The 27,278-nt window shown below is 48.4% G+C and overlaps 2 protein-coding genes, 1 long non-coding RNA gene and 1 pseudogene across 3 annotated transcripts; 1 reads left to right on the top strand and 3 right to left on the bottom strand.

The window, feature by feature from the left end:
* Positions 1–467: 467 nt before the first annotated feature.
* On the bottom strand, positions 468–1,501 carry LOC132369686 (serine/arginine-rich splicing factor 3-like; annotated as a pseudogene).
* A 2,617-nt stretch (positions 1,502–4,118) lies between these two features.
* Positions 4,119–8,697, top strand: LOC132369684 (thimet oligopeptidase-like). The gene is given in 10 exon segments (XM_059929360.1): positions 4,119–4,615; positions 4,865–5,070; positions 5,271–5,312; positions 5,315–5,607; positions 5,609–5,640; positions 5,720–5,925; positions 6,861–6,971; positions 7,077–7,205; positions 7,813–7,949; positions 8,164–8,697. Coding segments are annotated over 10 exon segments (2,187 nt in total).
* Positions 8,698–14,281: 5,584 nt separating this feature from the next.
* LOC132370442 (uncharacterized) lies at positions 14,282–19,602 on the bottom strand. The gene is made up of 4 exons (XR_009504569.1): positions 19,405–19,602; positions 17,591–17,654; positions 15,421–15,457; positions 14,282–14,562 (listed from the first exon to the last, which is right to left on the bottom strand). It is a non-coding gene; the product is annotated as an uncharacterized LOC132370442 (long non-coding RNA).
* Positions 19,603–21,644: 2,042 nt separating this feature from the next.
* TEX12 (testis expressed 12) lies at positions 21,645–25,317 on the bottom strand. Its single transcript, XM_059929337.1, has 5 exons — positions 25,177–25,317; positions 23,574–23,652; positions 22,699–22,810; positions 22,558–22,609; positions 21,645–21,789 (listed from the first exon to the last, which is right to left on the bottom strand). Exons 1-5 carry the CDS (start codon positions 25,200–25,202, stop codon positions 21,645–21,647), a joined length of 414 nt encoding a protein of 137 aa, XP_059785320.1. The 5' UTR covers positions 25,203–25,317.
* Between the last annotated feature and the right edge of the window lie 1,961 nt (positions 25,318–27,278).

The raw sequence follows: 27,278 nt of genomic DNA, 5'->3' as shown, positions 1-27,278 counted from the left end.
TAATCCCAAGGATTGTCACAAAACATATTACAAATGGCAGCATGAGAAAAAAATTGCACAGTAACTCAAAGTTCAGCTCTACAATATACTCTTAATCTGGCAGGACATTGGTGTCTTGAATCCTCTCAAATTCCCAAGTAATATTACAAAGAGCTTTGTATTCATGTACAGCAATCACACAGGGGACTTATGACCTAAATCAATGGTAAACTAACTTTCTTGAAACTTCTTCGATTCTAAAGTCACTGGACAACCTCTTGTCCGGTGTGAAGACTAGTGGAATTTTTAAACCTCTAATCTAGGGTAAGGGTGCAGCTTTAAGTTTTACCTGCTGCCTTGTGTTCACAGCACCTTTTAAAGACTGCTTGCTTAACTACAGCTGCATGCCATATCCCAGCTACAGAAAGCCTTTTCAATGTTTGCCAGTGTTGTTTCCATAATAGTAAACATCACACTTTAGCTGGGCAGGAGTCAGAGTTTTATTATCCGTCTAGGCAAGACCAAAAATTCAAAGCAAATTCAATTTTGCTTAAGGGAACATTGGAAGGTAACAATTCTTCATATTACATGCCTCATAGGACCCATTTCAAACCATACAGAATGACACCTTTATGTGTCACTGTCCCAAGAGACAAACAAATGTGAACAGCTAAAACATTTAAAAAGTGCACCAAGCTTCGGAAGTCGCAAACAAAACTTGAATTTTCTGTACATACTCCTGTCAAATGAAGTTATTTCCTGTACACCACTCCTCTTGCAAAGTGGTCTTCTATTTCCTTTCATTTGACCTAGATCGGCTAGGAGACCTAGAGAAAGATCGGGACGGCTTGTGATTTCTCTCCTGGGACAGGGATCTCTCTCTTCTCCTATATCTAGAAAGGGACCTGCTCTGGCTGAGGGAGAAGCTTCTCCGTCTCGGACATGTGTGGCGAGGTGGAGGACTCCTCCTCCGGTAATCATCTCGAGGGCGACGACCCCAAGAAGGAGGCGGTCACGATTTCGACTTCTCTTTTCCCCATTCAACAGGTCCACTCTTACTCGGCAGCCACATAGCGTCCTCCCATCTAGTTCTCGGACAGCATCGGCTGCATCTCGGGGATCTTCACGTTCAACAGGAGCGAAGCCGGGAGGGTTTTTAGCAACCCACACACTTCAGAGTGGTCCATAATAGCCTAAAGCTCGTTCCAAATCAGCCTTGTTACCACTGTTTCCAAGATTCCCTACATAAACTTGACAGTCCAACGGACAGGAATCACGATGCAAGACCCTCGTGGCTCCTGGGTTTCATGGGCCACAGGGTGATCCCGGGCCTCTAGAATCTGGCAGCTGAATCTGCTCGCACAAGCTGTCCTGTGGAGATGCTTTTCCCCCTATGTGTCCAGCCCGGGGCCCTACTGGCTTGGCCCCGCCTCCCGGGTGAGAGGTTGAACCCCAGCTCCCTGGAGCAGACACTCAGAGCCCTGTTGACCGGACGCACGGGACTGGGGCAGCGGCTGGACATGTGTGGCCAGCCTGGTGGTGTTTGGCCCCGTCTGCAGTTCCAGTTCCAGCTGAGAAAGAGCCTCGCTCTGTAATTTTCTCCTGGTTATGTAAGGATCCCCGCTGTCATTTGACAGAAATGTAGATGGTGTGTTCTTTCTCTGTTTTCTCCCTGCTTCCTCTCCTCCCTCTCTGCCTCCCTCTCTCCCTGTCCCTCTTTCCCTGTTCCGCTCTCCCTCTACCTCTTTCCCTCTCCCTCTCTCTCTCTCTCTCCCCCCGTCTCTTCCTCTCTCCCTCCCTCTCTCCCTCCCTCTCCCTCCCTCTCCCTCTCTCTCTTTCCTCTCCCTCTCTCCCCTCTCCCTCTCTCCCTCTCCCCTCTTCCTCTCCCTCTTCCCTCTCCCTCTCTCCCTCTGCCTCTTTCCTCTCCCTCTTTCCTCTCCCTCTTCCCTCTCCTCTCTCCCTCTCCCTCTCTCCCTCCCCCTCTCTCCGTGCCTGTTTCCCTGTCCTTGTTTCCCTGTTCCGCTGTGCCTCTACCTCTTTCTCTCTCCCTCCCTCTCCCTCTCCCTCCACCTCCTTCCCTCTCTGGAGAGGGAGGGGGAGAGGGAGAGAAAGGGGGGGAGAGAGAGAGAGGGATAGAGGGATAGAGGGAGGGAGGGAAAGACATCTCTCCCTCCCTCCCTCCCTTTATCCCTCTCTCCCTCTCCCTCTTGGAGGGAGAGGGAGAGAGGGAGAAGAGGGAGAAGAGGGAGGGAGGGAGAGGGAGAGAGGGAGGGAGGGAGAGGGAGAGAGGGAGGGAGGGAAAGTCGTCTCTCCCTCCCTCCCTCTCTCCCTCTCCCTTCCTCCCTCTCCTCCCTTTCCCTCTCCCTCCGTCTCTCCATCTCCTTCACTCCCTCCCAGAGAGGGAGAGACGGAGGGAGAGGCAGAGACAAGGGAGAGGGAGAGAGGGAGAGGGAGAAGGAAGGGGGAGCAAGGGAGAGAGAGGTCTCTTCCTCCCTCCCTCTCCCTCTCTCCTCCTTCTCTCCCTCTCTCCCTCACCCTCTCTCCCTCTCCCTCCCTCCATCACTTTCCCTCCTTCTCCCTCTCTCCCTCCCAGAGAGGGAGAGACAGAGGGAGAGGGAGAGGGAGAGGGGGGAGAGAGGGACACGGAGAGGGAGGGAGGGAGACAGAGAGGGAAGCAGGCACCCTCTCTCCTTCTCCCTCTCCCTACCTCCTTCTCCGACTCCCCCTCTCCTTCGCTCCCTCCCTCTCCTCTCCCTCTGTCTCTCCCTCTCCCTCCCTCCCTCTAGGAGAGGAAGAGGAAGGGAGGGAGAGGGAGAGAGGGAGGTGGAGGGAGAGGGAGAGATGTCTCGCCCTCCTTCCCTCTCCCTCCCTCGCCCTTTCCCTTCCTCTCTCCCTCTCCCTCCCTCTGTCTCTCCCTCTCCCTCACTCCCTCCCAGAGAGGGAGAGATGGAGGGAGAGGGAGAGACGGAGGGAGAGGGGGAGAGGGAGGGGGGAGAGAGGGAGAGGGAAGAGGGAGAGAGGGAGAGAAGGAGGAGAGAGGGAACGGGAGGAAGAGACCTCTCTCTCTCTCCCTCTCTCCCCCCTCTCTCTCCCTCTCCCTCTCTTCCTCTCCCTTGTCTCTGCCTCTTCCTCCGTCTCTCTGTCTCTGTCTCCTGCTCTCTGTCTCCTGCTCTCTGTCCCTCTCTCTCCACCTCCTTGCCTCTCCAGAGAGGGAAGGAGGTGGAGGGAGAGGGAGAGGGAGCACGAGAGGGAGAGAGGGAGGGAGAGAGGGAGAGGGAAAGAGGGAGAGGAAGAGCGGAACAGGGAAACAGGGACAGGGAAAGGGGGACAGGGAGAGAGGGAGAGGGAAAGAGGGAGAGGGAGAGCGGAGCAGGGAAACAGGGACAGGGAAAGAGGGAGGCAGAGAGGGAGAGGGAAATGGGGAGAGGGAGGGGGGACGGATAGAGGGAGAGGGAAAGAGGGAGAGGGAGAGAGGGACAGGGAAAGAGAGACAGGGATGGAGGGAGGGAGAGAGGGACAGGACAGGGCAAGAGGGACAGGGAGAGAGGGAGGGAGAGAGGCAGAGGAGAGATGGAGGGAGAGTGAGAGGCAGGGAGGTAGAGGGAGGGAGGGAGGGAGGGAGAGAGGGACACAGAGAGGGAGACAGGGAGAAGGGCTGATGGGGGCTCCCTCCCCCTCCCATCCTCTGCCCACTGCTTTCTCTTTTTTCTGCTTCAACAAACACCAGGCGCCTTTTAGATCAGCCCTGAAGTCAACGTTGATGCTTGGACGGCCTGACCTCCCTGCTGACTTCCAGCCCTGGACCACAGCTGGGAGATGAAGTCTGCGGGACCCTGGGCGGCGGCGGCGGGCTGCACAGGCACCTCCTCTGACGCCCAATCTCTCCTCGTTTACGAGGCAGCTGCCAGCTCCCCTCCCTGACTCCCCAAGATTTGGGGCCTTTTTAATATGTGTCCATAATGCCATGAGCTACTATTTAGCTTTTCCACGAGGACCCATCTCCCGAAATGCAGTGGTTTTTGGCCTTGGCTGCACTAGAGAACCCCCAGGGAAGGGAGAGAAGTCTCTCCCTCCCTCTCTCTCCCTCTCCCTCCGTATCTCCTTCTGGCTCTCTCCCTCTCCCTCTGGGGTGATGCCCGATGAGCTCAGATTCGCAGAAGTTCCCCCCATCCCCTCTCTGTGCCTTGCGTGGGGTCTGGGCCTTCTCACTGTGGCCTGGGTACAGCCTTGACATTCAGACATCGGTTCCTGCAAGGACACTTGCGTTTGGTCCATACCGCTGCAGCCTATGCTTCTCCCGTTTAGCATCTTCAGTAGATGGGGGCTGTGCACGAGCCCTTCATCTTCCCCGCAGACACCACTGGTGCTTGCTCGGCCTCGCGGGTGATGCGGAGGGCACGGGGGACAGTCCTGTGTCCCCACCTTCTTGGGCTGCAGACAGGCCACGTTGGTCCTGTGGTGACTGGGGGCTCCCAGGAGAACCCCACCGCAGACCCGGAGAGGTGGCCCCAGAGAAGGTGACGTACGCCTGGGGCCGGGCCTCACCAGCCAGCCACGGGCCACCTGCAGCAACAGGCCTCTCGCCGTCCAGGGGCTGGGTGTTCGGGCGCCGTGGGGATGAGCTGCTGTCTGCACGGTAGCCGAGTTTGTACTGTTGAGCCCGGGGAGGCCCCTGGGTGGCTCCTGGAGAGGCTGGTCGCATTTCTTCCTGCCCTTGGCCTTAGAGCTCATCACGGTTCACGCTGTTTCTGGTTCCAAAAGGACCTGTGTTCATAAAGACCACGTGTTAGGACAGCACCAAAGTGTCTAGAAATCCGGGCCAGGAGGAGGAGGGAGGGGGATTGGCTGTGCCCGCCAGTGGCCTGAGAGCCCTGCCCGCCCACAGAGACCTGGCCCGGGGCCTGTGGGGAGGGCGTGGCCCACGGTCCCCAGCGCTGGCCGTCTCTGGGTTCCAGGAGAACTGCGCCATCCTCGGGGAGCTGGTAAGGCTGCAGGCTCAGAAGTCCCGCCTGCTGGGGTTCAGCACGCGTGCCGACCCCGTGCTGGAGATGAACGCGGCCAAGACCAGCCAGGTGGTGGCCACTTTCCTAGGTAACCCCGCCTCCCCGAGTCCCAGTGGGGACGGGGGTCAGGCGGACCTTGACTGGACGTGGTGCTGCCTGAGACCCCACTGTGTCAGCCCTTGGGGGTCGCCTTCCCCAACCCTTCATTCTGCCTCGAGGGGCGTGGGGTGGGGTGCGGCTGGGGGGCTGCCACAGGGACATAGCCGAGCCTCTCCCCTCCGCCCGCAGATGAGCTGGCCCAGAAGCTAAAGCCCCTCTGGGAGCAGGAGCGGCCGTGATCCTGGAGCTAAAGAAGGCTGAGTGCCAGAGGCGGGGCCTGCACTTTGACGGGCCCATCAACGTCTAGGACCCACGCTACTACATGAACCAGGGGGAGGAGACGCGCTACCACGTGGACCAGCACCTGCTCAATGAGTCCTTCCCCATGCAGGTGGTCACGCGCGGGCGGCTGGGCATCTCCCAGGAGCTGCTGGGGCTGACCTTCGACCTGGAGAAGGGCACCAACGTGTGTGACGAAGATGTGAGGCTCTACACGGTCCGGGACGCGGCCTCGGGCAAGGTCATCCATCGGCAAGTTCTACCTGGACCTCTACCCTCGGTGCATGCGTGGGGGAACCTGTCGGCCGTGGGCCGGGGCTCCTCTGTGGAAGCGGGGCCTCACCCACGTCCCTCCCCAGGGAAGGGAAGTCCGGGCACATGGCCTGCTTTGGCCTGCAGCTGGGCTGCCTGCAGCAGGATGGGAGGCGCCAGATCGCCATCGCGGCCATGGTGGCCAACTTCACCAAGCCTACGCCCAACCCGCCCTCCCTGTTGCAGCATGATGAGCTGGAGACCTACTTCCATGAGTTCTGGCAAGCGATGCACCAGCTCCGCTCTCAAGAGGGTGCGGGCGAGGGGCTGCAGGCAGGGGGCGGGGAGGGCCCGGGCTCTCCCATGGTCCTCAGGCAGACCCTCGCCACCGGATTCTTCCGCTGATGTCACCCCGCACGTGGTGACGCCCTCGGTGTCAGTTTCCATCATCAAACCCCACGCACTGGGCGCGTAAACAAGGGAACTGGATGGCCTCGAGACTCTGGAGGCTGGAAGTCCCAGATCAAGGAGTCAGGACTGGTTCCCTGCATGTTAAATACATGTATTCAAGAGTTGCCTTTAAAAAAGACAAAAGAGAAGAAAGGAACGTTGCATGCAAATCTGGTGACAGGCGGTGATGAGAACCAGAGGGTAGGCTCTGAGGCCGGGAGCGCCGCGCCCTGTGAGGCCCTGGGGCTGCTGCCAGTCTCGGTGGAGGCTCAGCAAGTCCCAGTGACTTCCCCACGGCGGGGTCCCCAGCTGAGCGTCTGGGCCCAGGACCCAGTGCTCGTTCAGTTTTCCTGCGGTCAGCCCTTCGTCCTGAGAGCGATGCTCTCACACGCTGCACCGGAGCGTGTGGGGACACTTTACTGAGCTGTGCAGCCGTCACTACTGCCCTGTTCTGGAACATTTCCCTCACCCCAAAAATGTCCCTCACGCCCTTACTGATCATTCCCTCCCCTCCCCTCCCCTGCCCCTGACAACCAGGAACCCACTCTGACTCTGTGGATCTACCTGTTCTGGACGTTTCCCCTCAGTGGGGTCACACCCTGTGTGTCCTTCTGTGTCTGACTTCTCTCGCTGAGCATCGTGTTCTCAGGGTGCATCCACGTGGCAGCGAGTGTCAGGGCTTCACACCTTTGCGTGGCTGAGGGCCGGAAAGAAGACAAACGAAAAGAAAGGCACGTTGCCTGCGACTCTGGTGACAGCCGGTGATGAGAACCAGAGGGTAGGCTCTGGGGCTGGGAGCGCCGCGCCCTGTGAAGCCCTGGCGCTGCTGCCAGTCTCGGTGGGGCACGGGCAGCGCCGTCCCCCAGGGGCTGCTGGACAAGCTCATCAAGTCCCGGCTGGCCAACCCCGGTGCGGCCGGGCCGAGGGAAAGGAAAGGGGCTCCTGGACCGCCCGGCTGGAAAGCGCGGCCTGGACACAGTGCCAGCCCCCCGTCTCCTTCCTCCCGCCCCCCAGGCCTCTTCAACCTGCGCCAGATCGTCCTGGCCGAGGTGGACCAGGCCCTGCACACGCAGACGCCCTCGGACCCGGCCCAGGACAATGCCCGCCTCTGCCAGGAGATCCTCGGGGTCCCAGCCACGCCAGGTAGCCAAGCGCGCACTGGGCCCACCTTAGCGGTCGGTTGGCGGCTACTGCCCAGGTCAAGAGGATCCTCTGGTGGTGTGTGAAGGGGGACCGGCTGACGGGCTCTGGCCAAGGCCCGCTGACCTCTGGCCTCTTCCTGCCTGGGTTCCAGGGCTGGTCCCTCCAGCTGTGGCCCGCGGAGTCCGAGGGTGGGGTGGGCGTATCTGCACGTGCTTTCTGGAGAGCCTGCAAGAGGCAGGAGAGGGCTTCATAGCCCGGACGGAACGCGTCAACGAGGTTTGCAGGTGCGTGTCAGTGCGGAGACGCACTTCACTCCCTCGTGAGCGCTTTAACCCTCGCTCTCCCCGTGCCGGAGGGCGAGCCCTGACTCATCCCTCGGAGCCTCGGGCAGCTGTCCTTGTAAGAGACTTAGGGGTGAACCCTCGTGAGCTTCAGCAGAAAGTCGGCAAAGATTGATTTGTATCCCTCCACTGAGTGTTGGGCCAATACTCCCTCTAGTGGCAGGGGACTCAGACAGGGCTGCTTTGAGGCCCCAAGCTCTGCGCTCTGGGGAAGGGGCACGGAGCGGCCAGGGGGCCGGGCAGGAGCCTCTCCGCGTGTGTCCCAGGGACCCACCTGCCTGCGACCTTCGGCCGCCTGGCAGGAAGATACAACGCCCAGTCCTATGGCTACCCGTGCAGCGAGGTGTACTCCGCGGACACGTTCCACACACGCTTCAAGCAGGAGGGCGTCCTGAGTGGCAAGGTGAGAGGCCGTCCTGCCGCGCAGACCAACACGGTGGTCCTTGGCCTGGGCCTAGATGCTTGTGCCGCCCGCCTGGGCCTGCCAGGCTCTGAGGGCCCTGCCCTGGACCTCCTGCTCCCCCTGCCCTTTGTTCAGTCACAGCAGAGGTGGCCACACCCACACCCTCAGTGAAGGCGGAGCTCCACCCTCCTGCAGCCCCGCCCCCTCTTGCCAGGTTGCCATGGACTACAGAAGCTGCATTCTGAGGCCAGGTGGCTCCAAGGATGCCAAGGGCATGGTGAAGCTCTTCCTGGCTTGCGACCCCACGCAGGATGCCTTCCTCCTGAGCAAAGGGCTGCAGCTTGAGGGCTGCAAGTTCTGCCCACCCAGGCGGGCCCGGTGCCTTAGTGCCCCGCCGGGGCGGGGGAGGGGCCGCATGTCCTCCCAGCCCCTGAGTCCCTGGCGGCCGGCCTCGGCCAAAAGTCTCCACCTGGACGTGTCTGGAGAGCCTGGTGTCAAGGCTCCCCCTTGTTGCACTAATGCCATCCCCTCCTGGGGAGCCTTCCTGCTAACAAAACGGTTCTTTGAAAACGCAGCCGTTAATAAAAAGACTCCACTCCTGGTCTCTGCCTGCGGTCCCTTCCACCACAGGAGCGGCATGGGGGCCATCACACTGGGGGGAGTTCTGACCTTGGTCGGGGATCAGCCCTGCGGCCGTTGCAGGCTGCTCTCTGCTGGTGTAGCGTCTGGGTCACTGGGAGATGGCTGAGCTGTGGGGTGAGTTCACACGGGGATGGCTCCCCCAACCCTGGCCGGCCGGCTCTCCAGTGAGGGGGTGTCAGGTTCCTGCCGGCCTCTCGCCTGCCCTGCACTGTTTGGCATGGCGGGGGCTGTGATTGGCTGCAGCTGCTTCTGGCGGTGGGCACAGCTGCGGGAAGCCCGGCTGTGGCTGTCCCTGTGCCCGTGCCCTGTCCTCCTGCTCACGGCCGGCCGGCTGGCTCCCTCCGCTCATCGGCAGCTGGTGAAGTCTGGACCACAGCAAGGGGCCGCCTTCCTGGGTCCTAGCAATTCTGCCCAAAGGCCTTAGGGATGCGGTTTGGCGGCAGTAGGAATTCAGAGAGGGTGCTGCCCCACTGGAGCGCTAGGGTGGGTCTGGACCGTCCCGTGTGTCCTTCCCTGGCCTTTGAGCTCCTTGGGAGCCCTGCCTCCGGCCCTTCGCCCCCACAAAGGATGCCAGGCAGCGGAGCGAGGGCGCGGGCAGCGCCCCGACCTTCTCCCCGGGGCCCAGGCGGGCAGGCTGTGCCACGTTCTGTCCTCCCCTCAGCCTGCCCGCCCGTTCTCACCTGCCCTGGGCCAGTCAGCTGTGGACCAGGCTGTGGTGTCTGCCCTTCTGCAGACCCGGCTCAGCTCCCTGCACCCACTTCTGTGCCTTCTGTGTTCTGGGCTGGTCGCAGGCCCAGAGCCGGTGGGCAGGCACCCCGTGGCCGGGAGGGCTGTTCCTGCAAATTCCCTGGGGCTCGAAAAGGAGCACAGCCGGCCTTCCATCCGGCACTTCTCCATGGACATGGAAGGGGCGTGTCGAGGCCTGGGGGCTGCTCGTCTTCCCGTGCACCGAGCCCCCCGATGGTCCCCGCGCAAAATCCAGGTGTGGCGTTGGCACCCCAGCCGTGCGCCGGGCAGTCTGTGGCGGGCGCCACAGGCCTCGGGCTGGTGGGCCACAGGGTTCCCGAGCGGCAGGTCAGGACTGAGAGGGTGAGGTCTTTCCCCGGGTCCAGGGCCCAGAATGACGCCGGCTGGAGGCCCCTCCGCTCACCGCCCGCACCCCCCAGCCCCTGCCCTCACGTGAGCCCCCAGGGCTGAGCTCAGGTGTTGCATGCCCAGGCTCTCCGGCAGCCCAGCCCGTTCCCACTCCTCCATGGTCACTGAAGGACTTGGAAGCAGGTTGCCCCACAGAGACTGCTGTTCCCCGAGCCCTGGGCAGGGGGCAGGGAGGACGGGCACAGGGCCCTGCAGGAGTGTCGGCGCCGGGGCAGCTGGAGCAGCTCCACACAGTAAGAGCATCTCACCAAAAACAGTGCGTTTCTCCAGCCACCCCGGGACCTGGGCTCAGGTCCTGGGGCAGGAAGGGGCAGCAGTGCAGCTGTTAGCTGTCACTGGGGGTCGACTGTGGCCCGGTGCCACCTCTTAGATCCTCCCCCGTCCCCTTCCGGGGTTGCGATCGGACCCCTGCCAATCGGGTTCTCATTCCTCCCCATCCCATACGCCGGCTCCATGAAGGTGGAAGGAACACATTTTTTAAAAGGTTAGAGCTCGGGCTTCCCTGGTGGCGCAGTGGTTAAGAATCCGCCTCCCAATGCAGGGGACAAGGGTTCAAGCCCTGGTCTGGGAAGTTCTCACACGCTGCGGAGTAACGAAGCCCGTGCGCCACAACTACTGAGCCTGCACTCTACAGCCTGCGAGCCACAACTACGGATGCCCGCGTGCCTAGAGCCCGTGCTCCGCAACAAGAGAAGCCACCGCAATGAGAAGCCCACGCACCGCAACCAAGAGTAGCCCCCGCTCGCCGCAACTGGAGAAAGCACGCACGCAGCAAGGAAGAGCCAACGCAGCCAAAAATAAATAAAATAAATAAAGTACATAAATAAATTTTTAAAAATCATATTAAAAACCTATTAATGAGATTTTAAAAAATAGTCAGTTAGCTACTTAGTTAATTGTGCTGGGTCTTAGTTGCCACAGGCCGGCTCCTTAGTTGTGGCAATCAGATATTTTATATTCTTTTTTGTTCCTGAACAAAGGCCTCAGAATCCAGTACCTATTTGATAACGCTCACAGCATAGCTCAGCATGGAATAGCCACATTGTTTTTCTTTGGCTGCTATGTACCAAACAGCCGTTTGTACTGTTTTACCAAATGCCTGTATTTAATACCTGTTTTAAAAAACATAGTGAGATCTCAAAACTTTAAATTGACTAAAGTAAGATTCTCTCTGTAGTACTACTTATTTGACCAACAAACACTACCTGATGACACCGGTGTGGTGCACTGAGCCTTACTCTAGCATATCGGGATAAACCCTGTTGCGACAAGTGTTCATCCTCCAAGTCCCCAAGGCCTGTCACACACTGCCAGCGAAACTGCTTCCTGCTTGGGAAAGAGTGCCCCAGTTCGTTTCTTCAGAAGCTTGAAGGCTATGGAAGCCCTCCAAAAGGTTAGAGGGCAAAGAACAACTCTAAAATTGGCACATTTGTTTAAAAAAAAACACTTGTCAGTATTACAAGAGCCAGCTTGCTTTCCCTTGTGACACGGTTTCTTCGGAGGCAAGGGGTGTGGCCATGGGACTTGGACAAGCTGTTTCCCTCTGTCTCAGTGTCCCACCTGTGAGTGGGTAGTCTGACTCAACTTCATTACAGACATCTGAATAAGGATCATGAACAGTGGCATCTAATTTCCAAAATAAAAACAGGAGAATCAGTATGTCTTTTACAACAGGACGTCAAGTCTACCTCGGTGATATTGCTAGCCTTGAGTCCAGTGCTTCTCGCTCAGTGCAATTGTGCCCCCCAGGGGACATCTGGGAAAGCCTGAAGGTGACTTTGGTTGTCACAACTGGGAGGAGAGAGAGGGAATGTTACGGGCATCTCGTGAGTAGAGGTCAGGACCTTGCTAAACACTCTACGATGCACAGGACTCACACCCACAGCAAAGGTTTATCTGGCCCCAAAAGTCAATGCCTTGCTTGAGAAACCCTGCCTTAGAGCAAACCACGGATACTCATCTTTAGCAGGTAACAGGGCATTTACTACCCACCTGTAAACCTACAGACTTCCCGACTTCCACAGCTAATCCTGTGGCAGGAATGAAATAGATAGCGTATGACCGACCATCTGGTAGTATCTAGGTTTGCCCCTCAAGTCACACGGGACAGTGCTAGAGACTGACATTTTCTATATTGGAGGCCTTTGGCAAGCCACCAGTTTTCTAACCTAAAAAGTCTAAGCAGCATTATTACAATACACATAATAACACGACAACTCTGCTTTTATAGACAGATTAGATGTGGGAAAGGAGCTTATCTGACATCAGAAGGAAATGCTTTAAACGCATCACATCTGCTGGTTTGACTGTCAAATCTTGACAGCTGGAGAGGTAGGAAGGTAGACAGGAGAGAACACACCAAAGTTACGGGCCTGCTGAGTCCTCGGCTCTAACCAGAATACACTACGTACTGCCCTGGGTCCAGGGATATGTTCTAACACCCTCTCAGTCACTTACGGTCCAGAGACAGACCAAGTGTAAATTCACAATTACCAGCAAGTGTACCAAAATAAGGCAGAGTTAAGAAACTGAAACGCGAGCCCTACCTGCTCTTTTTCTTCTTCATCGACAGAATCACCTGATTTTGCTTTTTCAGGGTCTTCCTCAGGTATCTGTTTGGCAGGGCTGTCACACACAGTAAGGCCAACTGGTAGCTCAGCCAGACCCTAGATTTGCAGTGGGCACAAAACAACTTATATTCCTCCCTACCAAGAGTACCCTCTGTTTGGAAAGATTCAGGGCATGGACACCCTCTTCCCTCCAAGGAGAAGCCCTTTTTGCCAGGACATTAAAACAAGCTTTGAGCTTAATGTTTCTTTGGATGACAGGTTTAGAATACCACCGTTTTGCAAACCCTAAGAAATAATGGATCTAGACTTTGATCAACGGCGGCTAGAATCACCGAAGAGACATTACATGCCTCTGATGGACAGCCCCATACCGTCAATGAAGTCGCACAAAATAAAGCTGGAATCTGATCAGGACTCTAGACCTAACTACCAGTTGACAGAAAACTGGACACAAGGGAACACATTCACCACTGAAACGATGCAGTCAGCCAGACCTAGAAGCTATTAGACAAAAGACCTATTTTCTTTAAATAAACGGCAAGGAAATAAGGAATCTATCACTTGAAAGGCTTAAGGAACAAATCAACCAAACCCTGTTACACAAGGGGAGGTATGAACACTACTATATATTTGTTAGTAAGGAACTGTTACACTTTGTAAGGCATGTTTTGTCTTCTTCAAAAGACTGTTTGCTAGATGTTAGCAATTATAGCAAAATATGAATAAAAAACTTGTCAGAGAAAGAGACCTTGTCATCTAGAAATATCGTATTTGTGGATAAGATGACATGTCCGATTTGTTTCAAAGTAATCCAACTGGGGGGACATGGGTGTGTATGGAGTTGTAATCCATTTGGAATAATTTTCACTTGGAGCATATGGGGTTATAGATGAAACAACAGCCAGGAGCTGTTAACTGTTGATACTGGGTGATAGGTACACAGGGGTTCATTTTACTATCCTTGGTATTTTGTGTATGTACATTTGAAGTTTCCCATGCTAAGAGTAAACATGGATGAGGTCTTCAGAAATGCTGTTCATGAATGTCTAAAAACAGAATATCAAAAGGGAAACCGAAGCAACGTGGAAGTCAGAATTACTAAGTTACATCCTACTAATTCTATATGTGTTTTACCAAAAACAGTTGGCCCCTAAAATGGGGGCTGTCCATTCATTATATACTGACCCCCCTGTGAAATGAGATGTGATGGTGGTCTGCCTGGTAGTTTGCCTTGTAATCCTACATGAGGGGCTACATGAGACTTCAGCTGCTTACAGAAAAGAAACAAAAAAGCCACTATGAATAAAGAGTTCAAGCCAAGGTATAGTTCTTCAGCATTAGCAAGCTGGTGCACAGACCAGGTTCTGAGGATTAAGTATCCTTCTCTTCTTATTCTAAGCAACCACCGTCTTCATAAAGTCATCAAATTAGCACCTGCCAGTTTGCTAGGCCATTTTAACACAAGCTCTTGGATGAAGGGCCCAACCCTGAGACGGACAAGGAAACAGAGCCTCTGCTTATTTCGTCAAACGATGAAGTGGCCAAGCACCTGACCTGAGCTCAAGTCCCAGGCTCTTATTTTTAAAAATTCCAGAAGAGTTACTCTGACTACAAGCGGGGAAGGAGTCTAAATGTTTAGCTTCAACAGGCATGTCACTTACAAGTCATAAATATCAGCAGGTCCTGTTTTCTTATACCTCATAAATTCAACCACATTTGGGGATCTAATGCTCTATAATTTGGTCGAAGACAAAAATTTTAAGTATATATCTAAGCTAGTTCGAAGTATACACAAGAGGGAATTCCACGGCGGTCCAGTGGTTAAGACTCGGCACTCTCACTGCCGAGGGCCCAGGTTCGATCCCCGGTTGGAGAACTAAGATCGTACAAGCCGAGCAACACAGCCACCCCCCACCACCCCCCCCCAAAAAAAAAAAAAGATACACAAAAAACAAGTACTGCCGGTGGAGGGGTTGTGTGTGGGGGGAACAGACAGACCCTATGGCACCAAGTCTGTCCTCCCCTTAGGCGGTACCAGACTCCAACGAGGTCAAACGAGTCAAGTGCTCTTACATTTTGTTTCTCCATCGGACTTGCTTCTCCTGGGCATGCAAAGTTTGCAAACAGGTTTGGGGGACTTCTTTTTCTCTGCTATTTCCACTCTGCGCTCCTCACCACTTGTCTGGCTCCCGTTTTCTAGACATCCATTCACTTCCCGACTGAAAGCATGTTCTCCAAGGACAAATCTGTATTTAAAAGGGATTTGACTTCAGCCAGGTAGCCCTCCTACAGCAGGAAAGGATAATTTAAGTAGCAGTGAATGTCAACAAGTGGCCATGAGAGAATAAGGAAACACATGCACTTCCTTTATAACTATCAGGTAACAGGGAGAGGTGGGATGATCCTGCCTCCCTGGTCAGACAAGTTACATGGGAGGAAACGTTTTCTAGCCGCCGGGATGCTGACGACTTAACCTCTGATAATTCTTCTTTATGTCATTTGGTTTCCAAGTCACATAACTGATTCTTTATTTCTCTCTGCAGAAATTCAGGCAAGAGATTCCATTTCTCCTTCACGCATTCCTAAGGGAAGGATATATGTTTAGAAGTCTCCACATTCCCAGGCTATGAACCAATGGACTAATACACAAATAGTTACACTGCCTGGTCACATAACAATGACTGAATGGCGGGCAATGCTGAGTCGGCCAAAAAGAAAACTAAATATTCACAAGACATGTTCCTGTTGTTTTCGTTAAGATCATATCACACCATCTCCAGAGTGGTGAAAAATGGAAAGATTAAAGGTGAAACAGACACATAATAGCATACTAGAACAAACCTGATTTTGAAAAACAGTGTGACCAGGACAAATTATAATCCAGACTTGATGGTACGGAACCCAGACTGGGAAACTCGATGACTTACCAAAAGCTAACCAATAATAGCCTATTAGTCCAGCACGTTAGACAAAAACATCCAGGTTATCCTCAACTTCAGGGAAAAGAGAGCCAATTCCACTTAAATTTGTTTTTAGGAACTACATAGTGTCGGTCAAATGGTCACATTTGATCATACATTTTGTTAAGGTGGAGATTACCTTACCTTTTCTGTTAAACTATCTCTTTCCAAATCTTTGAGCCTGGGGGAAGAAAAAGGGAAGAAACAAACACTTGTTCGGCAACATTGTCTATCTGTAAGAATACCACAGTTTAAAGAACTTTGGAAAGAAGTTTAACATGAATGTTAGAAAAAAATACAATGGCTTTTCCCTCCCCCAGTGTCTAGAATGCCCTAAGGTAATGCCTACACGTTAAGAAGTTATTTTCCATATGAATGAGGTCCCCCTTTTGGGGGGTAGTTTTCTGATGGTGGTAAGAGATGGTAGAGGAGCTCTAGAACAACATTTTTTCTTTTTTTTTTTTAAACGTTATTTTAAAGACACTGGGAAAGGGGAAGCAGGTCACACAGTTGGGTTCCTTCCCAAGCTAACTGACCTATAGGTGGTCTTCCTCCAGTTGGACCTGACAAGATTTCATAGAAGGGCATACAGAGGTTAGAAAGAGTGGACCAGGGTGACAGGATGCTGTGGGGAACAGCCAGCTAACATTCCCAAAGGCCAGGATGGGGTGGTGGCAGCATTCTGAGGAGGAATATACGAAAATGGAGGAGTCAAGGCATCTGGGGCAGCAGGGGGTGCCCACACACAAGCAAGAGAGATGAAGCTAGAAAAGTGGGCTGGCGCCTCACCCAAGAGCTCATCCTTGCAAACGTTTGTACCCAGTCATTCAGAAGTGCAGAACTGTCATGAGTTTAGCTGGAAAATCATGGCCTGATTTGGTTCTTGAAGATTAGTATCTTGCCTCTTTGGGGAGGAAGGCAGCGAAAAGAAGAAAGGAACAAAACTAGAAGACACCGAGGAAATGGGGAGACTGCTGTTCCTAGCCTGGGCGCTGACTGTGGGCAGTTGGGTGCGAACAGGTCTAACCAGCTGGGCAAGCGTCCCTCAGCAGAGGGGCAGCACCCTGGGCAGGCGCTGGGCCTCCACCATCTATGGATCCTCCCCTCCAGCACCCAGGCTAGGTACTCAGTTACCAGCAGCCCAAAGGGCAGGAACAGAGCTCTGCCAGGCTGGCCTTCCCAGAGGGCACGTGTAAGCAGCACAGCCAGGAAGGTGAGCGACAGGCTTTGCTGGCTTGTCGGGAAGGAGGGCGACGTCTGGCTCGGCACGGCTGGAGTCAGCGCTAGCCTCCCCTCGGACACGGGCACTGGGCCCCTGGCCTCAGGCGCACACAGGCCTCCAAAGCCCTTCCCTCAGGATGGCGCTCAGACCCTCCACCCAGCCCACCCTCCCACCCCAAACACCAGCAGGTCAAGCACCACTCACAGAAGGGGGCCTTTAAAGGGCTTTAGAAAATCTTAGAATCCGGATATGGAAGCTACTATGTTTCACTTGTAGCTGAGAGCTCTGCTCCCAGAGCACAGGATGGCCGAGGGGGGCGAGACGGGAGGGTCTCGCTGTGACCCCCAGGCACGGCTGGCCTTTTCAGCCACATGCCTGCCTTCCTTGGAAATACATTTCATTAACAGCCAAACGGAACACCCTGAGAAACAGGAGGAATTATTGCTTCGTTTCAACCCTTAGCAACAGTGAATTTTCACCACCGGGTATTTCGTCTGCTCTCTGCAATGCGCTGGAACTTGACTTTGTGCTAAACGTGCCTCAGCTGTCCACGGCACCCGACACACTTGGCGACTCCTAATATAGGCCTCCTAATGTGCATGTGGTTAATACTGGCTCTTTTAATTTTAGCACATCGGAAAACATAAGGGGTATAAGTTCTAGTAGCATTAAAAACAAGAAAGAGTTAACCAATTCTAATAGTAGCTTTTCCTTTTTGACCACTTCCCAAAATTATAGTTCCCTTTTTCTGTCTAGCAGTTGTGGATGGTTCCTTCACCAATGGAGAAGTTATCCACTGGTACTGAGACAGAAATGATAAATATGCCATTTAAGTTACAGGTAATTTAGGAGAGTTTGATCTTCATTGGAAATTAAGATACTTTAAGTTAGTCAAAGGTTTTCAATCTGCATTTCTGGGAACCTAAATTAAGGCATCACACAATATTTTCAAAAACAGAAAAGCCATTTCATTGGACTAAAAACTTAGTTTTAAGATGGCACAAAGCACCTTGATCATTTTCTTTTAAGAAAGAAAGAAAAACGAGCCATTAAGGAGAAATTCTTCCGAGAGAACTAAAACATGCTATATACCTCTGACTTGGCACTCCTTCCATCTGGAGAACTTTTTGGATAACTGCTTTCATCACAGAATGATCTAAAGTAAAATAAATTGAAATTAGAGTAATTATTTCCCAGTGAGTGGCTATTTCCATTTAAAACCAAAAGCCAACTAATTATTGCTTTTCCCATAAAATTAAATATGAAATCTACATTATGGAATTATACACTTATTTCCCCCTTTGTGTATTCTAATTTCTTCCTCTAAAACCTAAGATGCCATCTTGCAGACTGCCCCCAGTGGCTACTATTTTGGCCGCAGCAAAGGTCAACTTTAAACATTTTGCATCTAAAGTGGCTTTGGATACCTTTGGATAGAAAGTACAGTCTGAGCACTGTCCAGACACTTAGATACCTAAAGCGCATCTAAGATAACAAACCAAAGTCCTGATATCCCCTCAAAAGCTGCTCCTCCCATCAGCCCCCTTTTTCTAAGTGATACCACCCAGTTGCACACATAATCATCAACGACTTGTCTCCTTGTTACTATTTCCTTCATACCCCACATCTAATCTATCGGCAAGCCTTGTTAGCTACCCCCGCAAAACACAACCTGATTTCAACCACTTTTCACTTGCTCCAAACTTCCAACCTAAGCTAAGCCATAAACATCTCGTATTTGGACCACTGTGATAGTCTCCTAACTGGTCTCCCTGTTTCTCTTCTTTATCCCCCCAAGTCTATTCTCTATACCAAGTCATCTTATTCAGATACTATTTGGATCATGCCTTTTTCCAGTTCAAAACCCTCTACTCATTTAGAATAATCCACACCTTTACTCTGGCCTTCAAGACTTTACAAGATCAGACCCCTGGCTAGCTCCTTGACCTCATGTCATACCACACTCTTCTTTACTCACTACTCTGACCATGTTGGCCTCCTTGCTTTTCCTTAAATACTCCACCCACCTACATGCCTGCATACTCATTGCCTCCTTGTCCTGGAATGTGCTTACCCCAGATCTTCCATGGCTTGCTCCTCTCTTCATTCAGGTCTCCATTCAAATGCCACCTCTCCAGTGAAGCTGTCCCCTGACAAACCTATCCAATGGAGTCCTACCTACTCCCCCTCACTCTCCTTACATTAAGATATTTTTGCACTTCCTACTGTCTAAAATTATGTTACTTATCTGTTTACTCATTTCTATCTGAACCCCTTCACTAGAATGTAAGCTCCACGAGGGCAAGACTTTTGTCTGTCTGGTTCACTGCTTTATCCCTAGTGCCTGACCCCGTATCTGGCACACAGAAGCTATTAAAAAAATTACTTGTGAAACTGACAAATGAATAAAGTACTCCTTGCAAGAATTCAGAGGTTGCACAACAAGGAAATAATGCTCTTGGTGGAAGCAGGCTTAGTATCTAGGTTCACCTCTATTCAGAGTAGAGATAAGAACAATTTAAAGGTATAACTCACTTTAATTAGTACATTATCGGCTAAAAACATAAGGGAAGTGCAACATTAGAAAAGTACAGTTGACACTTGAACAACATGGGTTTGAACCTCGCGGGTCCACTGACACACGGATATTTTTCAATAAATATGTACTATCGTCCTACACGAGCCAAGGTTGGTTGAATCCACAGATGCGGAACCACTGACTATAAACTTATACTCAGATTTTCAGCTGCGTGGGGGGCGGCACCCCTAACCCCCAAGCTGTTCAAGGGCCAACTGTATACGATGAGGAAAGTGAAACACGTTAAGTTTTAAAAACTGTCAATACGTGAACAAACTTTTTGTTTTGCTATGTGTTACTCAATTTAAAAAAAAAAGTGACCACATACCAACAAGTGGATTTTTTTCTTATATCCAAAACGACCAGAGTTCTGTTGCTTTCAAGGGCCTTTAGTAAAGCCTTTGCTCCTTCACTGGTGAGGCCACACTGCTGCAGGTCAAGTGCTTTCGATGAAAGACAAAAGGTCACTTGCGAAGTCCATACAGATTTAACATATAGACAACTCTCATTTTCTCACGTGTGGAAGAGTCCTGCACAAGACCAGCCATGGCAGGTTTGTAATTTTGGGTATGGAAAAAAACAGAAACGTATATGCACACACATAATGCATAATCCAATTTAAAAACCTCTTCTTGGAATGTTCATTGCAGCTCTATTTACAATAGCCAGGACATGGAAGCAACCTAAGTGTCCATCGACAGATGAATGGATAAAGAAGATGTGGCACATATATACAATGGAATATTACTCAGCCATAAAAGGAAATGAAATTGAGTTATTTGTAGTCAGGTGGATGGACCTAGAGTCTGTCATACACAGCGAAGTAAGTCAGAAAGAGAAAAAGAAATACCGTATGCTAACAGATATATACGGAATTTAAAAAAAAAATGGTTATGAAGAACCTAGGGGCAGGACAGGAAGAAAGACACAGGTGTAGAGAATGGACTTGAGGACACGGGGAGGGGGGAAGGGTAAGCTAGGACGAAGTGAGAGACTGGCATGGACATATATACACTACCAAATGTAAAACAGCTAGTGAGAAGCAGCAGCACAGCACAGGGAGATCAACTCGGTGCTTTGTGACCACCTAGAGGGGTGGGATAGGGAGGCTGGGAGGGAAATGCAAGAGGGAGAAGATATGGGGATATATGTAAATGTATAGCTGATTCACTATGTTACAAAGCTGAAACTAACACACCATTGTAAAGCAATTATACTCCAATAAAGATGTTAAAAACATTTTTTTAATAAAAAGTTTTAAAAATCCCATTTCTAATCTTCATTGACCTCCAACATATCCTGTGACGTTAACATATCCCTGTACAAACCAAATAATTTTTTCCACTTAATAACCAATACTTTTAGTAAATATTCTTTTACTTTACTGTTTTCAGTCCTTTCTTGTATGAATATTTATTATATATGATATATATGCCTTAAAATAGTAATCTGATGAAATGAGATTTTATTTTAACATTTAGAAGGCAAGGCAAACATGCTGTCCACCTGAGGAATACCAAATTCCCTGTAGTACTGCCTGTAAATATGTCCAAATTTGTGAGTGCTTATATAGGCAAAATATACAAATAATAGATTGAATTATCTATATGATTGAACAATTGGTGCTGTGATTTTTAAAAATCTGATCACTATAGCTATCACATATAATTATATAACATATTAAAAGTTTTCAATAAAATCATAGCAGTACCTTCCAACAAAGGTAGGATTTTTTCAGCTAGATAAATATTATGAGATTTCCTAGTCCGAATTCAATTTCTGAATTATAATAGGATTGAAATGACTCACTGAGATTGACTTGTTTAAACGATCTTTTTACTTCTGGACCACTAATCTTTATCCTATACCACACAGCTAGCTGCTAAGGCTTCTATATATACTTCATTAACTGTACCATTGATATGGCTGATGTGTAAAAAAGTCAATTCATATAAAGTTCTGGTTAGCAATTTCTGGTTTTTATTTTACCACAAGACAATAATTTTAAACCAAATTTTTATTAGCAATGTATAATAATAATAGTGAAAATAATCAAATGGTAATATTAAATAGCAATAGCACGGTTTAACTACATATTGAGAAACTGGACAAATTACTTTTGGGTTTTAATTTTTTTCAATGCTGACCATGAAAAACATCTTAAAACTATCTCCAAAGCTATCTATCTGCTATTTAAACAAAATATTCTAAAAGAAAAAGTGCAATATTGTTAAATATTATCAAATTAACTCACTGAGTCTTCTTTTAGAAATTTAAGAAAGGTTAGGAGGTTTAAGAAAAAAAAGAAGAGGATCCATATACAATTTAAATAGTTTACACTTTTATAAAATATGCCAAATATTTGACTCTCAAAAGAAAAGCTATGTGTCATATTAATGTCCAGCTTAATGCCCCTTTTAAATCGAGAAAAGAAATTTAAGGAGTTTCCCCTTCTATATTTAAGGTATACATTTTCTTAACAACTGGAGAGCATTCAGAGCACAAATGTCATTCTTTCATTACAACAATAATAGGTTTAAATTCTCAGCTTATTTTAAGTACACAATTTTATCTGTGTAGTGTGTTTGCAATCACTGTAAACCTCTGTCTCAGGAGCTCTCTTTTCTGTATTAGGAAGTTTTCAATAGTATTGGCTTCTTTGAAGAGTCCATCTATCTCGTCAATATACGATGCATCTACTGCTGCTCTCTCACTAATGGGGAAAAAAAAGTTTTACATTAAACTAAATAGTAATAACATCTAAACACACTATCATAGTCATGTGTTCTATTATGCTATATTTGTTAGCTATTTCATTTAAATGGCTTTGTACATCAAAAAGCTTCATTAATTTACAAACACTGCTCAGTAAAAGTTAAATTAGTTCCACAAATATTTTTGACTACTCAAAGTCCCTTGACACAGCAGAATCTGTATCTTACACATTATAATTCTAATATTAAACTATATACATTAACAGCCACACAAACCATTATTCAAATACAGTGACTGTCCAGTAGTTTTAAAAAACACCTTATAAAACATGATAGTCTCAGGCCAACAGAATATTTAAATTCAGCCTTCAAATATATATTGATAATATTTAAATATTTCATAAATATATTTACTTTATCTTTAACATCACTCTATTATGGTTAACTTCACCAAATGGTATTTTTCTGAAAGTTTTTTCATAAAATTTTAAGTGTTTTATCATCTATTGATAATTAGAGAACAAAATATATCCAGCCTCGTTTCAGCTCTGAGAGTATCAAAACAAAAGATGTTTAGTGGAAAAGGTAGTCTTTGAAAATAAACAACTAATCTATTATAAGAAACTGAGGTAGAATAAAAAATTTCAAAATTATAATTACTAGATAGGTTTTGTAGCCCCTGAACTAAACTTCCCATTATGGAGTTTCCAGAAGAAAACCTCTATGTGTAAAATAAAGACTCAAGAGAATATACTGTAAGTACTTGCCTTAAGATCTTTGCATATGTAGACAACATTAGATTAATTTCCTTGCTCATATCTGTTCAAAAATAAATCACTAAGTTAACTATAATAAACTTTCCATATTATAATATCAATGTATAGAAATATAAGCACTTTATAGATCACCATTCAAATCTTTCTCCAGGGCTTCATCTTTATAAAATAGTCCAGAGCTTTCAGAGAAAGAAGAATCTGATTTTCCAAGAGAGGACAGTTGTGGACTATCTGGCATTTGAGGCTAATAGAAGAAAGTAGAGAAAATAGGTAAATTGCTAGCAAGATGCTTAAGATATATACATTCTGTTAAAAAAAAAAAAGCAAATAAAACATCTTTCAGAGAAAAGCAAACATGCTGGAAATTATATACTCTTGTGTCCTGGTTAGTTATTTGTAATTTTATTAACCAGCAAACTTTTAGGCCCAACTTTGTTCAACATAATAATTTTATTATGTGTTTAGACTTTGAAAATAGTATTAATCTCCTGATGAAAAAGTTTCCTGTATCTTGCGCCAGCAGATGTTTTCCATAGCAAAAGAGCAAAACTTTCATTTGTATAACAGCCATATGCTTGCAAACTTTTGCAAGATAACATAATCTTTAAGGGAACAAATAATGTTCTAAATGTAAACAGATCAATTGGTGGGGCAGTAGTGAAGAAGGGCAGGATACAGTGCTCTTTTTCAAAAATATCAGCAAGTATAGTACCTAGGTATCCTACTTAGGTATCAAAATAATTATGTAAAGTCTTATGTATCATAAAGGCATGAACCCACTTCTGTCTCTAGATCACAAATTACCACAAAGAAACCTCCCAATAGTTTCCTGGAGGCCTATACTTAGTGAAAAGGCAGCTGGAGTCAACAGAGTTCCTGCTGGGACAATCCCAGCTCTGGGAATATGAAGACATTAAATTCCATTTATCAGTCGAATTATCTTAAATGGAAAAAATTTGAGAAGTATATAAAATAAAAGAGTAAGGCTCCACAAGCACAAAGATTACCTCCAACTCTCTTGGTCTCTTGCAATTTCTAGTATCAGGTTTTACAAGGTGACTGGCCATCATATTCTGGAGGCAAGAGCTGCAAAGTTTAGAGCAATGTCAATTTTAGGTACAAACTCATGCTGCTGCTGTCTTGAATCCTTCCCTTTCTTTCCACTCCTCCTGCCACTGTTAGTTTGGGCTCTCATTATTTGTCACTTACCTAACCTACTCAAATTCTCCCTTCTCTGTTTCATTCTACCAACTGCTGTTTGGGCAGTCTTTCAAAACTCTGATTACTGCATTCCCTTAACTCAAAAAACCTTCCCTTGACCATTCATTGCTCCAGAATTAAGTTCAAATTCTATAGTAGAGCATCCAAAGTCCTACATCACCTGGGCCAGCCTACCATCCCCATGATTTCCTTCTACTCCCTCTATATACAGTCAGCCAAGCCTGTCTCTTTGGCACTTTCTGCCTTGTCTCAGGATTCATTCAAGATTTTTCTGCCTTCACAAAATCTTAATGTTGAAACAAATCTTACAGTTCATCTAATTCAATCTCAATTTTACAGATGTGAAAACAGAGGCAGAGATAGATAGTTGATCAAATTCAAACATGTAAAATTGGGCCAGACTAGAACCAAGATCTCTTCTAGTCTAAAAGAGACTTCTGTTTCCACTGTCCTATCTTACCTTCATACGGCATCAAATTTTACTTTTAAATTACTTTCCCATAAATTCTTAAGATAATTTTCCTGGGAGTCTGAAAGATTACGTTTAAACCTGAAAAATGTTGAAACCTAGAATGGTATAGTCTCTACACCCTAACGGATGAGGATCTCTGTCTACACTCAAGTTATCATTTGCTTTGCTTACTTTTTGAGAAACTATGCTGACCTGGAAAACTGTAATGAATCTGTCTGCTTAGTCATGTATAATATTCATATATATGACAGAAAGGCAGCAACAACAAATAATAAAGATGTCTGTTTAGTAAATTCCATATAGCGCTTCTACATTCCTGTCAGTACCTTTCTAGTATGTAAATTTAAGCGCTATAACGGTAATACCTAGAAAATACTACACATGCACAGTTCTCCCTCTGCCTTGGGAAGTTTGAGAATGTTTCAGAGAAGCAACCACGACAGCGGTTCTCGTCTCCCTTCCTCTTTTTCTCTTCCCTTTTCCTTTTACACCTCGTCTCGCCTCTCTCACAGTAAAAGAACATGCATGTATGTCAAGTCAAAATCTAATTAGGTAATTCTGCTTCTGTAAAAACAGATTAATTTTTCTGTCAGAGTTTAGGCCCTCAGCTGAATCAAGGCCTGGTCTAGAGGCTGGGCCTCCACCTGTGACAAATACCATTCACAGCCACTGACCCCGGCTGTGCAATCTGAGGCGTTGGTGCCTTCGTCATTACCAAGCACTACCGCCAGGCCTTGTGCAACCGTTTTCTCCTCACCTTCTCTTTCCTCCCACCGCCATCTCGGCCTCCCAGGCCATCCCACCCATCTTGCTTCTCACTTCCCGCCGCGCCCCTCCTTTCCTCCCCACTAGCGTTTCAGCCCCACTAGAGACCCTGCGGGTAAGCGTCCACCCTCTCTCACTGCCTTGCTTCACACCCTGTCACACTCTCATGGGCGCTCATCCGCGCAGCCCCACCCCAGGAGCAGTCTATGGCTCGGCGGCGTCGGGAGCTTCCTCGTCAGCCAAAGCACGGGAACGAGAAGGCCCGGCGTGCGCGCGAGTGCGCAGGCTCGGGGAGGCGGTTTTCCCAGCGTGCAGCGCGCAGATTACGTGAGGCGCCTGCCCCGCCTCCCGCGCTGCCGAGGAGAGGGGGATTTTTCCCGCCTTGCCTCGCGTTTTGGAGTCTCCGTGAAACAGAACTCGCCACCTCCGAGTGAGTGTCTGGGGAAGAAGGGAGAGATCTGAGACTGGTTTCTCAAGAAAGACCAAGGAAGAACTGCCAGAGGAAGGCCGGGTGTGTCCCAGCCTCTTGGAACCTCAAAAAAGGAACACGAAATAGTAGCACACCACCACCACTTTCCAAGTAAAAGTTACATCCTGTCCCAGGTGGTGGGTCTGCAGCAATGGTTTAAACCTGAGTTCCCCTGGCCCTCAAGCCGACACTTTGTATCCAGAACCTCAGTTCCTTCGCCTCTTTCTCTTTGGTGCAACCAAACTTCCGGAATCACACCGGTTGAGAAAATTCCCTTCTTGATGTGTCAATAACTAATCAACTTCATTGGCAACTTTGAAAAAAAAATTTTGAAACACACGTGGCTCACGTATTTGAAGTTTAGCCTTATGGGGAGCTTTAATGTGGTGACTTTGACCTGCAACTTGAAAGATAGACGTTCCACACTTAATGCTCCGTTAGTTGTGGAAGAAAATAAAAAGCATATCACCTCATAAAGCAAAGGTCAATAACACTTCCCATAAATTCCAGGTCCACAATCTTACACCTTATCAAATTATGTTTAACACATACATAGTATTGTTTTTTCCCCTTTGGCTTATTTAAATGTTAGTTGTCAAGACGTTAAGTATTGTGTGTATGTTTGTTTATTGGTTTGTGGAAAAGCCAATTGTTTCAAGTAAACTCCTAGGAAAAAAGTACTCAGTTTAACTTGAGTTGGCATTATTGTGAAATGTAAGTCATTTAATAAAGCTAGACTAGTGATTATGGTGCAGTTATTGATAGTCTTTAAAGGATTCTAATCACTATCTGAGGACTGATTCCAATCTGTATTGAAATGTTCCCTATTTGTGATAAAATGAAGGGAAAAGTAATGAGTTTTTCCTAAAGTTAATGTACTCACTTTAAAAGATTCTTTTATTCTGTTACTATGTCATAAAATTTTTGATGTTAACCTGTCCTCTCAAGAAACAAAAAATATAAAATTTTTTACCTTTTTAATGTCCTTACTTGATAAAATGTAAAGTTATCCACTCAGTGTTTATCTCTTCTTCATTATTGTCATTATTGTTGTTATTATTCTTAATGGTCCATCAAATCCAAAAGTCTGAGAAATACTGACCTAATTCCTCTCCCAGCCTTCACATTGTATGATATCTAAACAGGTAGTTATCTAGTTGTTAAAATATTTCCAGGAAAAAATGATTCCACCTAATACATAAATGTTTACATCAGATTAAGAGAACAGCATAAACATTTTTTAAATCTTTTCTCCATTGTATAAGCTACATGAGTGAGAATAAGTGAGAGGGCACACAGGGTTATAGTTGTCTGGTGCTTTAGAATATTCAAAGAATGAGGACACAGGGAGGAGGGAGTGTAACCTGGGACAAAGTGAGAGAGTGGCATAGACATATATACACTACCAAACGTAAAATAGATAGCTAGTGGGAAGCAGCAGCATAGCACAGGGAGATCAGCTAGGTGGTTTGTGACCACCTAGAGGGGTGGGATAGGGAGGGTGGGAGGGAGACACAGAGGGAGGGGATATGGGGATATATGTATATGTATAGCTGACTCACTTTGTTATAAAGCAGACACTAACACACCACTGTAAAGCAATTATACTCCAATAAAGATGTTAAAAAAATATATATGCTCTTATCTAGGATCTCACAAAAAAATAAAATATTCAAAGAGCTGTCATCATCTCATTTAATCTTCACAAACAACCCTGTGAAGTAGGTAGGACACAGAGACATTTGGGTTGCTCTACGTCAAAGGAAAAAATGTTTGTCCCAAAAG

Source organism: Balaenoptera ricei, chromosome 8 (assembly GCF_028023285.1).
Source record: "Balaenoptera ricei isolate mBalRic1 chromosome 8, mBalRic1.hap2, whole genome shotgun sequence".
NCBI classification, from domain to species: domain Eukaryota; kingdom Metazoa; phylum Chordata; class Mammalia; order Artiodactyla; family Balaenopteridae; genus Balaenoptera; species Balaenoptera ricei.
This window is presented reverse-complemented; position numbering and strand designations above follow the sequence as displayed.

Bases quoted from the DNA above. Each gene is read 5' to 3' on its own strand.
- TEX12 (XM_059929337.1), bottom strand. From the start codon at position 25,202: ATGAGCGCCCATGAGAGTGTGACAGG. The intron at 22,811-23,573 runs GTAATCTTTGTG...TTCTTCTATTAG, and splicing joins AGAGACCAAGAGAGTTGGAG to CCTCAAATGCCAGATAGTCC. The intron at 21,790-22,557 runs GCAAGTACTTAC...TTTCCCCATTAG, and splicing joins ACATATGCAAAGATCTTAAG to TGAGAGAGCAGCAGTAGATG.